At 47.3% G+C, this 13,357-nt stretch overlaps 1 protein-coding gene across 3 annotated transcripts; it reads left to right on the forward strand.

Moving 5' to 3' along the window:
* Positions 1 to 836: 836 nt before the first annotated feature.
* Positions 837 to 13,079, forward strand: HAGH (hydroxyacylglutathione hydrolase). Of its 3 annotated transcripts, XM_085301936.1 has the most exons (10): positions 2,651 to 2,729; positions 3,467 to 3,648; positions 4,176 to 4,240; positions 5,813 to 5,930; positions 7,029 to 7,137; positions 8,236 to 8,339; positions 8,813 to 8,914; positions 9,405 to 9,484; positions 10,044 to 10,168; positions 11,454 to 13,079. In XM_085301936.1, exons 2-9 carry the CDS (start codon positions 3,544 to 3,546, stop codon positions 10,141 to 10,143), a joined length of 783 nt encoding a protein of 260 aa, XP_085158062.1. In that variant the 5' UTR covers positions 2,651 to 2,729; positions 3,467 to 3,543; the 3' UTR covers positions 10,144 to 10,168; positions 11,454 to 13,079. The 3 variants fall into 3 exon arrangements, with proteins under 3 accessions (XP_085158063.1, XP_085158062.1, XP_085158064.1); XM_085301937.1 differs by lacking the exon at positions 2,651 to 2,729 and adding an exon at positions 837 to 1,990 and having other exon boundaries at positions 10,044 to 13,079; XM_085301938.1 differs by having other exon boundaries at positions 2,659 to 2,729; positions 10,044 to 13,079.
* Positions 13,080 to 13,357: the final 278 nt, after the last annotated feature.

Genomic DNA, 13,357 nt, shown 5'->3' on the forward strand with positions numbered 1-13,357 from the left:
GGTGGCCGTGCCGTGCCCTGTGGCAGCTGGGGAGGGCAGAGGCTTGGGGGGCTGTAGGGACCCTCCTGGGGCTTGCTGGGTGACAGGGCTGGATGCAGGCTTAAATCTGGCTGGCCGCCATCCCCCGGCCGGCTCAGAAGCCTGATGCTGGGCTCTCTTTTTTCACGGCTCGGGGTTGCGCCAGGCTTTTTGAGCTGACTCACAGCCCCAAGTAGGTCAGTATCTGCTCAGCTGGAGCCTCTCTGTCAGCAGCTTGTGTGCACTGATAACGAGTTTGGGAGGCTCCTGCAGAGTTCCTGGGCTCCCAAAGCAAGGATTATTGCTTGGGGAGGGAGGCTTGAATTTAAACTAAATTTAAAGGGTGGGGAGCTGTATTGGTATTGTTGAAAACACAAAAGCCCTGTAAGCTCTGCATTTAAATCTGGGATCTAAATTCTGAAAGTGTCTCTTTGAACCGGGGCTTTGGCTTGACTGTCCCTGGTGACTCTTGCCATAGGCCTTTTGCATTACTCCAATTTTAAGACCTGGCCTTAATGGTCTAGAATCCATTGGAGTTACAGCTAGGCTTGTAAACCCTGATGCTATCTTAGGAACAAGTATGTCAAGCTCCGAGTAGCTCCCGGGTCTGGAGTCTGCCAGGTTGCAGCGYGTGTGCAGCGTGCCTGTTCTGCGCAGGCTTTGCTCCTGGGGGCTGGTGGGTGCAGCGTCCTTCCCCGCAGGGCTTCAGCCTGCCCCACGGGCTGCAGCCTGCCCCACAGGCTGCTGCAGGCACCGAGAGGGCGAAATCGGGGGGAGCTGCAGTTCGGCGGGCTCTGGGGAGCCAGTGTGAACTCACTGGCTATCCAAAAAACACCTGCGTGCACATTACGTAAAAGTGACTATAGTGTTTCTGCTCCGGTGGTAACGTGAGGACGTTTATCTGGGCATGTCTGTGCAGTCATCCTCTGTGCGTGTAACCATAAGTTTGAAATAGGAGTTTTCCCCCACCCTTTATCTATGAGGAAAGGGGTAGGACAAAGTACTATGGAGAAAAGGCGTAAAGCATCCCTTTTCTGAAGGAATCCAATGTTCTGTGCTGCTGCCTGTYGCCTTTAGTCTCTGCGTGTTTGCATTTATGTGGTAACATTAACGCTTCCTATCTGCAGACCCCTTCCTCTCGGTGAGCCAAGCTGCATTAATGAACCGTTCCAGAAAACCAGAGTGTGACCCAAAGGCTGCTGATGTCCAAGGGAAAACTTCTGTTATCCCCAGTTGTCTTTGCCTCAGACGTGAAGTTGGGAGGGATGTATTACAGAACAGAGTGAAAATGAAGTGCTTTAATTTTGGAATAGACTTGCATGCATTTTCGTGATTCTGAARTGATCTCTGTGCTAGGTACTGAGCCAGGGCAAGAGTTACATACYAGTAGGGGACCTTCCCTGACCAGAACTGGTTCTGAGAACATGCTCTTCTCATTAGGAGCAGCACTGTGCTTGCATGAGAGAGCATCTGCTCCTTGAATGGGAAGAGCTGAAAAGATGCAGCTTAGCTACAGATGGAAATTCGGAATGAGTTTCTTACCTCATGGATGCTTTGTCAGTACATTGTCTAAACTGCATTTTATAAAACRTTTCCTTGTTTTGCGGTGTAGCTTGTTTTGCAAGAATGTGAATTAAACATGCAGAGATACTTTAGGATCAAGGCTAAGCTTAGAAACAGTTCATAGGCAGAAAATGTAAGTTGTATGAATAATTCCTTTGACTTGAAGACTCAAAGTTGGTGTGGAATGGGTGGTTGTTGTTGTTTTTGTGTGTGTGTGTGTGTGTGTGTGTGTGTGCTTGTTTTCAGTTAGTGCCTGGTCCTGCAAATACTGACAGCATCCAACAGAAAAGTGCTTCATGCTAGGGAGCAGTTGAGGAGCAATTGCTTTTTTCTGTCAAGGAATGACAAGGGTTTGTGTTTTTTGTTCTTTTTTGAAAGGACTTTCCTGCACCAAAGGAACACTTGGCAGGTATGGATGCTTTCTTCAATACTACATGTCTTCTATTTCAAATACACGGTGCATGCCTACGTTGTTATGCCTTAGGATTTTGTCTGCAGTACTGTGTTTAATTTTACTTGCACTCTCCCCTCCTTACCTCACTTTCGTTATAAGCAAGTGAGTTGGTGGATGGTGAAGGGGAAAAGTGGGCCTGGACAGGATAAGTATACCAGAGGGGCCTTACTGTCCCCACTGCCCCTGTGTCTGGGGCTTGCTGTGGTTGTTGCATGCACCGGTCAGAACTTGGATCTTGCTTTTGCAGCTGTGTGTGTTGTGTCAGTCTCTGGAGCTCTAGGGGGATTGTCTGTATTGACTGCAGTGAGGCTGTGAGGCCTCTTTAAAGCAGTCTCTTATCAGCGGTGGGCAGGACTGACCTGTTTGGAGAGAGAGGAGCAGGTTGATTGTGAGCGTGGTGATCCCTCCCTTTGGCRCTGATGGAAGTTACCAAGCACTGAGTGTTAGGAGCCCTAGGGCAGGAGTTGGTGGTGGAAGATAAAGCAACAGCTGAGCCAGCAGAATTCAAAATAATGCAGTCGCCTTCATTTGTGTGCATAGGGGTTGGGTGTTAAGAAAAACAAATTTTTGATTTGTAGAGACTGACACATCTTTTTCCTTCAAGTGCGTGGACCCAGACCTGTGTTGCAGGGCTTCAGCAATGGAAGGGCTCTCCTTCTGGGCAGGTCCTTCCAGCAGAACCTCTTGTTGCCAGGTTGTTTTTCTAAGAACYGTGTATCTGTGAGTTGGACAGTGTGGAAAAAGCGGAGCCTGGGTTATTTGCATCTCAAATAAGATTTGCTTCTTGGATCTGATTAAACATTTAACGAAAAGTAAATAGCAAAATGCTKCTGTTGTATTAGGGTAACCCATTAACAAGAAACCTTCCTGCAGTGTGTGTCTTGTATCTGGCCAGCTGGGGAGCTTTCACAGAGAGAACCCGTCTTCTCTCCCTGGCGCTGTGCAGGGTGTGAGTTCACCAACTAAAGAACCAGATATTTCTGTGCTATCAGTGTTTGTATTCATTATATTTTGTTTGTTTGTAATATGGCATTTTGTGCTTTTCTCTCTCTCTCTCTCTCTCTCTCTCTCTCTTTTTCTGTGCAAAGTCACTGTCCCAGGCTGACCTTTGTCCAGCTGTCCCCTCTGTTCTGCTTTCTGTTCTCTTGAAATCTTCTCTTGAATGAGAGCCCAGTGCTTTGCCTGCGTGAGCATGTCTCTGGAAGTGAGGTGCTCTTCCCCCCTGCTGTGGAGCCAGAGCCTCCCACAGCGTGGGTGGCAGGGTGACACTGCTCTAGTCCTCCACGACCTCTCTCCTCTCCCTCCAAAGGAGGCAACCTTGGGCTGTGGGTGACCTTCTCTGGGGCAGTGGTTTTGGGGACCTGCTGTGCTCTGTCCCACACGTTCACCTCCCTAGGCTGACCTGACATTTGACTGTCTCGGGATCCTCAGGTCCAGCGTGGCTGCGAGCTGTCTTCCTGCACACACAGCACGAGCAGAGGAAGTCGAAGACAGTTGCACAAGTCAACATGAAGGTGGAGTTGCTGCCAGCCCTCACAGACAACTACATGTATCTCCTCATCGATGAGGAGACAAAGGAGGCTGCTATAGTTGATCCTGTGCAGCCCCAGAAGGTAACGCACACTGCACTTGCGAGTGGGGTGCTTGCCTCTGCTAGTCTGGCCGACTCTTCCAGGCTGCTGTGTGTAGGAGAGGCAGACTTAATCACAGATCYGACTGAGGCTTGAGGGAAAGGCAGGGAGTACTGGCCATCCACAGCTATAGACAGGGCTTTGTAGGCTGTATTCTTCTGGGCTTGGACAGCCTGTCCCTGAGTTCAAGGGTTGTTGGCCTGTTTTTAAATTTGTGTATTTWTTTATTTATTTATTTTTCTCCCTTGACTTGTTCTACTACAGGACAGAGGAAATGGACCTAGGGGCTTAACTGTGGTCTAGCTGGGTCATAGACCTCATATCCTGATCTGCAACCCCCTACTTGGAGAGAGATGAGCTCTCTGCATAATGACTGGGGAGCTTGGATGGGGGTTGTGGCCCTTTCAGACCTTTTAGTAGCCATGCCTAGGATATGGCAGGCATCCTGTGGGCACTGTTGAGTCATTTTGTGTGAGTTGTAATGTTCTTGCTGTGTCCTATGCCTGCAGGTTTTGGATGCAGTCAAAAAGCACGGCGTGAAGCTGACCACTGTCCTGACCACGCATCATCACTGGTAACCTTACCTACTGTAGTGAGATTTCTCCTTCCTCTGAAAAAATGCAATGTTCCACATCCAGATCAGATCTGTCTTCTTTAATCAGGAGCTTCAGTGAGGAGAAGGGCCAGAGCTCAGGAAGTGTCCCCTGGGCTGTCTGGTACCAGCATACCTAGAGAGACTCTGATGAGAACATAGATCCATGGTTGTTCAGGGCAGTTCTGGGTCTGGAATATAACATCTCCTTCCTCTTCCATCTGGACACCAGAACAGCATGTCCCATTAACTTCCACACTGCTGTTTTGAGTTAGTGTAAGTGCTTGTTCAGCGCAGGGGAGGAGTAATTGGGGAGAGAGTGGCTTGGATCAGCACACTGTTGTGTTCCCTTGGAGGCTAATTGCCATGACAGTTCCTTACCTGCTTGTTTGACCAGGCAACTCGGAGCTAAGACTAATGCAGTGTTAGCACAGGCTTTCTGAAACACAGTGGAGAAATAATTTGTAAATTAAAGGAACAGATTCTCTTTCTCTCAGAGGTGTGATTGGTGAAGGGCTGCTTTTAAAAAGTTCACGCTCACGCCAGTATAACCTCTAGAAGATGTCCGGGTTGCTGGTAGACTGGACACGGAAGTAGTCCATCTCGATTCTTTTGTGTTTGAAAGCACAAAATAGCTCTGGGAAGGGAGTCTGGTGGCAGTACAGTGAACACATGAAGAAGTGAAGTGCAGAGAAACGGTACAAAATAGCTGAGTACACAAAGATGAGAAAGTCTGCCTCTGCCTGTGCCTGGAGTTGAGCCAAGCTTTCTTATGGTAATTCTTGCTACCAGCTGGCACGGGGCTGTTTGTATTGCAAGTTCTCTGTGTCAGTGCTTTTAACCTTTAAAATGCTGGCTTATTCCAGCTGGTCAGTGAAATATATGTCTGGTAGTAGATGTGGAAGAAGGACTGCAGGAGGGAGCACATTTACCCTGAATTGCTAGGACTTGCTGGTAAGGCSTGCTACTCACGGTCAGCTGTTGTGGGATGTTTACCTAGATTGCAGATTAACCCTGCTGGGGATGTAAAAAATGAACATTTTGCTCTAGCACTTCATGCAGTGTTGAACCTGACTAACCCCTCCCACTGGTCACAGTGGAGTCATCTAAGAGCCAGCCCCAATCTGGCAGGACCAGCACTGAGARCAAATGCTGAGTTGTTTGGACATCTGTTCACCTGCTCCCCAGTGTCTTTTGGGACAATGAATTGCCCATATTGCCATTATCACAGTCACCTAGTTGATACAAGTATGTAAAGCCAGAGTTCCCCAATTAGRTGTGAACTCGAGGAGTGTTCTTGGAGAGCTGCTGACCAAGGTCRTGTCTTGAAATCCTTCCTGAATTTGCTGCTCTGCAACACTGGCACCTCTGTAAATGGCACAGAAAGAAACTATCTCCACTGGTGCTGATGTGGCCTGTCCTTTGGTGTGAGGACAATGTTACATGTGCGGATATTGGAAGATCAGAAATGATCACCTGGAGGTTACTATTGCAATTTGAGTTAGAAGAAATTTGTCTTCATCCCTGCCCAGATCTGTCTTTTTAATCTTCCAGGGACCATGCCGGAGGAAATGAAAAGCTTGTAAAGATGGAGACGGGGTTGCGTGTTTATGGGGGAGACAGCAGGGTTGGAGCACTAACACAGAAGGTGTCRCACCTTACGTCACTCAAGGTAAAGGGAATGAGCTGCAGGACACAGTTGGGGGCGTCTTCCATTTGTAAAACAGCTTTAGAGATTCACCAGTGCAATCCAACTTGTGTTATTATTGTGGTTACAGTTCTTTCACCTTTTTAACATCTCTTGGAAGCATTTGATGATTTAACTACAGCTTTTTGGCAGTCTCAACCCTATGACCTRTAATCCCTCTGCCTCCTTTTGGCTGGTGATACTTTGTTGATGAGAACATTGGCATGGCTCACACACCTGTATTGTCCAGAGCGTGCTGGGTGTCCAGCTGCTGTTTGACAGGTGGCTTTGCTGCAGTGGTCAGAACATAGGTGTGAACGGGCACGGCTTGTGTTCTGCTTCTAGACTGGTTAATACTGAGCAAATGCAAGTGGTCCTCTCTGAATCAAGGCGGAGAATACAGGGTGAAGAGCAACTGTGCCAGCAGTAATGGCTGCTTGCATTGCTTTTCCAGAACTAACGCAGCAAACCTTGCTGCAACATAGATTTTTAATTACAGATGGGCCATGGGCTGGTGGATGACATAAACTGCTGYGAAATGTGCAGGATGGCATGAATGTCACTGCAAGTCCTGCAGCGTAGCTTTGGGGGGTGAGCAGCAAAGAAGGCAGCACAGGAACACATGGGAAGGTGTGCAAATTAGAACTGTGGGGGAATTATCCTTTGAGCCTAATGAGTGTGTGTAGTTCCTCCCTGATGCTGAGTGTCCTCCACTTCTTCCCTTCAGCCTTATTTTTGTTTGGAGCTGTTTACACTTGATTAATTTTGTTTAGGGTTTTGTATTTCTCTGGATCTGTTTGCTCTTGCTGTCAACCAGACGCTGAGTCACCCTGCATGTAAATGAAAGAATCTGGCAGTTCTCTTTGTAACAACACCTGCTAGGAGGAAACAGCTCTCTTCCAAGTCCTTACTGTAAAACTCTCTTGCTGAACTCTCCAGGGAACAGAGCTGAGATTTACTGGCCAACTTTGTGAGAATTTGCCTGTAGGACTACTAGACGATTGTAATAGTGGCGATTCTTTTCTAATCGTATAAATGCTGGCAAACAGTAGCTTAAGCTCTAGTCTTCTGCCTTCTTCTCAGGTGGGATCTCTTAATGTGAAATGCCTCTGTACACCATGTCACACTTCTGGACACATCTGTTATTATGTGACTAAGCCAAATAGCTCCGAGCCACCTGCTGTTTTTACAGGTGAGGGGTTGGGATGTTACATCGCCTGCAGCCTGTGTCACAAAGAAATAGACTGTCCCTSTGCTTGTGTGCTCCTGACTCTGGATGTGTATTTGTTCCTTATTACCACTGCAGCTGACTAGCTTCCTTAGCAAGGAAGCCCCCTTAGCAAGAGCTACCAAGTAGTAATTGTAGATAAACTTGGCGAAACTCCTCTGGGTTTGTAAAGGCATTGCTGGACACCCTGCAAGCAACATTCAGAAAGAGTCCTGGATGAGTCTTTCTTTTAACACTTTCTTCTCTGAATCAGGAGTTTTTTTTTTGTTTGTTTGTTTTTGTACAGCCTTTTCCTCCCACCCCCACCCCACAAGCACTTCTGCCAGGCCAAACTGTGTCTTAATTCCAAAGACTGTTTGCTTTTCCATATATCTGTACCTGTGTCCATAACAAAACTGAGAGAACAGAAGGTGGGGAAATAAGACAGGATGGGTGTCCCATCTCTGGTACTCTAGGTTTGGTTCCTATTTTGGTGAGTAGAGTTACCCTTTAAATGAGGCTGCTGTCAGTCTCTCCAGACTGCCATATCATCTGTCTCCTGGTGAGTGTTCTCCAGAATTTGGACCAACTGGTGTCTAGAAGAAGTAACTGCTTGAGCAGAAGTTTAGGGAGCACTGAGGAGAAAATGCAGAGGAAATTGCAAGTACTCACGTGCCTTTGYCTTTGTTCAAGTTCATAGCAAAGGGAACTACTATTCCTTGTTCACTGTAGAAGGGGCAAGAAGGGAGAGCAAGGGAGATTCTCACAACTAGGGATTGTTTGCCTGTGGAGGCTGTGAGATTTTCTGCATTAGAAGTTAAGAGTGGATTAGAGAGAGATTAGAAGTTAAGAGTAGATTAGAGAGATGTTTGTCATTTGGGTTAATGTAGCACTGAGCCTGTGTGGGGCAGAGGCATAGACCAGATGTCCCTGTGCCACTAGGTGCTGCAAAGTCTCTGTACCTTCTGGCTAGCTGCAGCAAGGGCTGAGCAATAGCGGGACTGATCCCTTGGGGAGCATTTGCAYGTCTTTGGAGTCAGGCGGCTTGCCTGGTCCTGATGCCCTGTTACGCTTCGCTCTCAGGTGACACACTGTTTGTGGCTGGTTGTGGAAAATTCTTCGAGGGAACTCCAGAGGAGATGTACAGAGCACTGATAGAGATTTTGGGGAGCTTGGAACCTGAAACGGTATGAAACTATCCTTTTTTTGCTAGTAGGTTAACTAGCCAAAATGTGATGCAGACATCGTAAGAAACTCTCTCTCTAATAATACTGTTGTTCAAAGATAGAATTTCCCATGTGTTGAAGGAATGAATGCTTACATCAAGGGCTGCTTTTGCTGCAGAATAGCTGGAGTCCTTTGAGAAGGAAATACATGTACCCTAAATACAATTATGTTTTGTGGGGAAAGAGTGGAAGCTATTTATTAAAACAAAGACTRGGGAGCAGGGATGCCTGAGTTCTTTCATCAGACTTGCCACTAAATTGGCACACAGTATCTGGCTGATCACACCCAGCACATTGCCTGGGCATATCTCCCATGGAGAGTATGGTGTATCCTGGAGAATTGACTCKGTGCCCCACTGTACCGTAACACTGATGATAGCACTTGGCACTGCACCTACCTAGAGCCACRTGTAACTCTTCATTTCTCATCCTAGAGAGTTTATTGTGGTCATGAATACACCATCAACAATCTCAAATTTGCACGACATGTTGAGCCCAGTAATGTTGCTATCCAAGAAAAGCTTGCTTGGGCCAAGGTAAGTTGGTTCATCCTTTCTCTAGACTCGCTGGATGCCTTTGTGGACATAGAGCCTCTTTGGGGAGGCAGGGGAGAGGGAACACCATGAGAGGGAAGCTGAGGGAAGGGAGTGATAAGAGCCAGAAGCAGCAGTAGCTCATGCTTTCAAGGGTGCAGTGTGTTTGGGGGCAGGGTTTATTTGTGTCCCACAGAGGATGGTTTGCTCTCCTGTGGAGATACAGCCACCCCTGGGAATTTCTTGGTATCGGTACAGGCTGACCTTCCCCATCCATCTGGGAGGATTAGCTCTGCCCCAGAAGGCTAAGGCCTGTGTCCCTCTGCGTGCACCTGTGTGCTTGTCTGATTGCATGGCCCTGGGAAGGGCCGGGCTGGAGGAGCAGTTCCAGCAATTAGATGCAGTATTAAGCCTGTTGCATGGTTCATACCCAGAACACTTTTTGTTTGCCAAAACATTCCTCATCAAGCAGAATTCTCTCCCCTTGTTGTAGGCAAAATATGACAGCGGTGAACCAACCATACCCTCCACAATTGCAGAAGAGTTTACATACAACCCCTTCATGCGAGTGAGGTACGGAGGAGGTGTGGGACCGATCACTCTGCCTTGTGTTTGGGATGTGCGTGTGTGTAGAGAGGATGAGGTCCCCAAAGAGCGAGTCATGAGAGTGAACTGCTCTTGCATCACGTGCTTCTGTTCAGATGCTGCCAAGACCTTCCTTAAAACATCTGTGTTTCAAGAGTAAATCTGGCAAAATATACTCGCTGTCCTGGCAGAGGCTTGTTCTAGTAAGATTTGAAGGGTTGTGATGAGCACCTCTGCCTGGGCTGGGGTCCCTGGCTCTGGAGCTATACTCCACACTCCACAGTGTGATTATGTTCCTTTGTCACGCTGAGTTTGGCAGAGAGGCGCGGTGAAAGATGCCATTCAAGGCGTAAGGGTGTTTGCAACCTCTGTTGCCCATGAGTGTTTAAATCAAGGGAACTGATAAGCCTGTGGCAAAGCTGAGTCCTTGGTCTTAAATTCAAAATCTCCCCTTGATGCAGATGAAATGTGATGGTGGTGACTTTGCCTATGAGATTTTTATCTTGCAGCGTGTGTATTTACTGTCCTTGGTGTTCCCTCCTGGTAGGGAGAAGACTGTTCAGCAGCACGCTGGGGAGACTGACCCCATCCGAACAATGGGAGCTATCAGAAAAGAGAAGGATAATTTCCGGGTCCCAAAGGACTGAGCACTCTGCCTGAATCACTTTAAATGTCAGTTTAATCGTAACTTAGACTATTCAGATGTTTTAGGAATTAAGCATTCTGTTGTGATTAAGACAGTCATATTTAGGTTTTTATTTTGTTTTAATTAAGGAAAAAAAGCACTTTGCCCTTGTTGAGAATGTTCTACAGCATATTTATATGATGAAGAATATTTATCCTTCTATTTGTGGTTCTCAAACTGTCACATATGTCACAAACGGATCAGATCATTTTACAAATGTTGGTACGTGGCTCAGAGGCTGGGGTTGGGAAGAGTCAAGTCTTGAAGCTTTTTTTTTTTTAAAAAAAAAAAGTTCTGTTATTTTTATAGGAGCCCACTGTGAGTGCAGACAGTGGGACTGGGGTCCAAGATGTCTTCATTTAAAAAACAGAGACAAAATACACATAACTTAAATTGCCATCTGAAGATTTAAATTTTTCCATGCTGCTACTTAAACTCTTCTGAGTCTATCACTTCTGTCTCCACTAAAGCCACTTGCCAGTGACAGATCTGCTCTGCCACCACCAGTTAAGAGCTTAGTTCATTAAATACGCTATATGGCCTGGCTTTAGAAACAGGATGGTGGGACTGTCCAGCTGTTCTGCAGGGCTTTTCTCTCTGACTTTCCTTCTCATAGACTGCGGTAACTTCTTCAGGCAGCGTGCTGGCTTAGAGATTGCACTGTTGCTTATACCCTTGCACTGTCAGCTTAGCCTGTTTGCATGTACCTGCTCATTGCTCTTAATTGTGATCTGTATGTTACTTGTGTTAGTACCACAAGGCTGAAGAAGGAATTCGTCTGCTCATGCAAGATCCTGAGAAGAAAGAACTTACCTGGTGCCTAACTGCATGTCTAGCAGTTGAGTAGCAACTAGACTGCTGCTCCCGTAGGTTCCTTGCTGCCAGTAACCAGAAGAGCTGCTTTGTAATATGCTGTAAACTAGCACTTACCAGCTGGACACTGATCCCCAGCCAAGAGAGCAACTGTTCTCGTGAGCGTGGGTAGTAACTATCTTGTGCCTCTGAATGTGGAAGACACCAGCATATAGGCCTGAATTAAATGGGAGCAGATGCTGTATGCTACTGCAATTAACCGTTCATCACTGCAACCTGCTCTGGTTCAGCTTCTGTTCAGGAAAGGCCAGAGAAGTGATGTTATAAATGGAGAGGTTGTCCTTATATTGCCAAATTCAGTCAGGCTGGAATCTCAGATCCCTGGAGAAACCATCTCAGCATGGCGTGTTCCAGTTTCTAGGTTTGCCCGTTCGGCTTAAAAGCTGTCTCTCTTCTCAGGCTAGTGCCGAGTGACCCGAGTCTGCAGCTACCCTGAAAACTGCAAAGAGGAAACATCTTACTGGGCTGTTTTTCTGACTGAGTAATGTGCGAAAGTGGGTGAATGGGATCAACTTTGGGGRTGGGGGGGGGAATGCAGTTTTCTGAGAGGGGAGTGGATTAAGTCTGAACGGCTCATCTTTTGGGGCAGCTGAGATGCTTGGTCCTGGCTGTGGGACTATAAATAAAATCTGTTGAGACCAAAGGCCTGAGGAAAGGCTTTCTGCTCTCAGCGTTTGGAAATACTTGTTCGCACCTGTGGGATACAGAGCACTGGGACATCCGTCCGCAGCCCAGGTGCACTGAGAGAGTTGGCACAGGTATTCGTGAATTTTTCTAGTACCTCCCTGGCTGAAACTGTGTATCTGGAAGAACTTGTGTTGCCAATTCAGAATAGCACTTCGGGGCGTTGCAGTCCTGTTACTGCCTGTAGTTTTGGCAGAGAGCCGAGTTGTAATGACCCCACATCCGCGCTGCAGCGTGAAGCAGCACTTGTTTCGAATGAACTTGCTTAGCCCAGGCTCCCTGTTCGGGCCTCGGGGGCTGAGCCAGTATCCAGGGAGCTTCTCGTGTTGCTAACGAAAAGCATCTTTCCAAAGGAATATTGCCTCTGAGTTCTCCAGTATCCGGGTGCCCRACCCTGGTTGTGCTTGACCTGGGACGCACCTCTCCCGTGCTTTCCATCCTTCAACTTGACATCTTTTTAGGAAAAAAAAAAAGAAGGTAAAAGAAACATCAGAAAAGCTGGTAAGAGGTAGAGGAGCTGCTGCGGGAGTGACCTGCCTCCCCTCGTCCGTCCCGAGCATCCGGAACGGCTTGTGCCTGATGGACAGTTGTCACGAGGAGGGAGGGTCGGTGGTTAGTGACTGGTTTGGGCTTTTTAACGCTGTCTGCAAGGGCTGCTGCAGCTTGCTCGTTTGCTGTGGGTGTGCGTGCCGGTGCTGTGTCTGGGGCCACCTTTCCTCTTACGGTGGAAGAGGAATCTCGCAAGCAAAGCCTGGTAGAGACCCTCCCCGAGAGCTGTCAGGAGCGGACTGGGCGATGATTGCYGCCTCAGCAGGAGTGAGCCAGAGATGGTAGGACACAGTCTTCGAGGGGCTTGACAGCTGTCTTTAATGATTTTTGTTCCTAATTATATCTTCTTCCTCTGTTTCTTGATCTCAGTTGCATACTGCAATCTGCTCAAGTACAAGATTTTTTTTTTTTTTAATGAATGTTTCACCRTTGAAACTAAGCATGAAAAGATTCAAATGATTTTGGTTCTGGTTTCTCCCGCTGTCCCTAAAGTGTGTTGCTTGGCGAGTAATGCAGCAGTGGAGTTTGTAACTGCTTAATTTCATTGTGGGGACTCAGGTCCGCTCTCTAAAGGAAATGCGGCGGTAGCTCTGTTAAAGGGAGATGAGCAGAACTTGGTGTAACCATTTTTAAAAAATTTTACTTTATAAATTTTTTTTGTAGTTCAGAAGGAAAAGTGGTACCTAAAACTTTACTGACTCTAATAATTTGAATGCTGTGCTGCTACAACCAAGCATGACTTTGCTGATGTCTGTTTTGACAATTGAGGAAATAAATACAGCTGTAAACAGAGCATCGATGTGGCAGTCTGGAAAAGGTGGATTTTTTGTTGTTGTTGTTGTTTAAAAACCAACAGTGATTAAAGTCAGCAACGAGCTGTAAGCAGCTTTCCTCGTGATTCTTGGTGGCAGTTTGGGAACCTCTAAGGCTGCACCCAACGCCCGTTCTTGTTAAAGGTGTATTTTCCTGCCAAAGAGACACGAGCATGTTCTGTGCTTGTCTCCTGCTGAAGAAAATCCTGTGGGCTCGGCACGGCCCCCCCCCGGCGCTCGCGGCGCCCTCCGCGCTGC

This window comes from Rhea americana, unplaced genomic scaffold, assembly GCF_003343005.1.
Source record: "Rhea americana isolate MKP2758 unplaced genomic scaffold, rheAme1 scaffold_181, whole genome shotgun sequence".
Lineage (NCBI taxonomy): Eukaryota > Metazoa > Chordata > Aves > Rheiformes > Rheidae > Rhea > Rhea americana.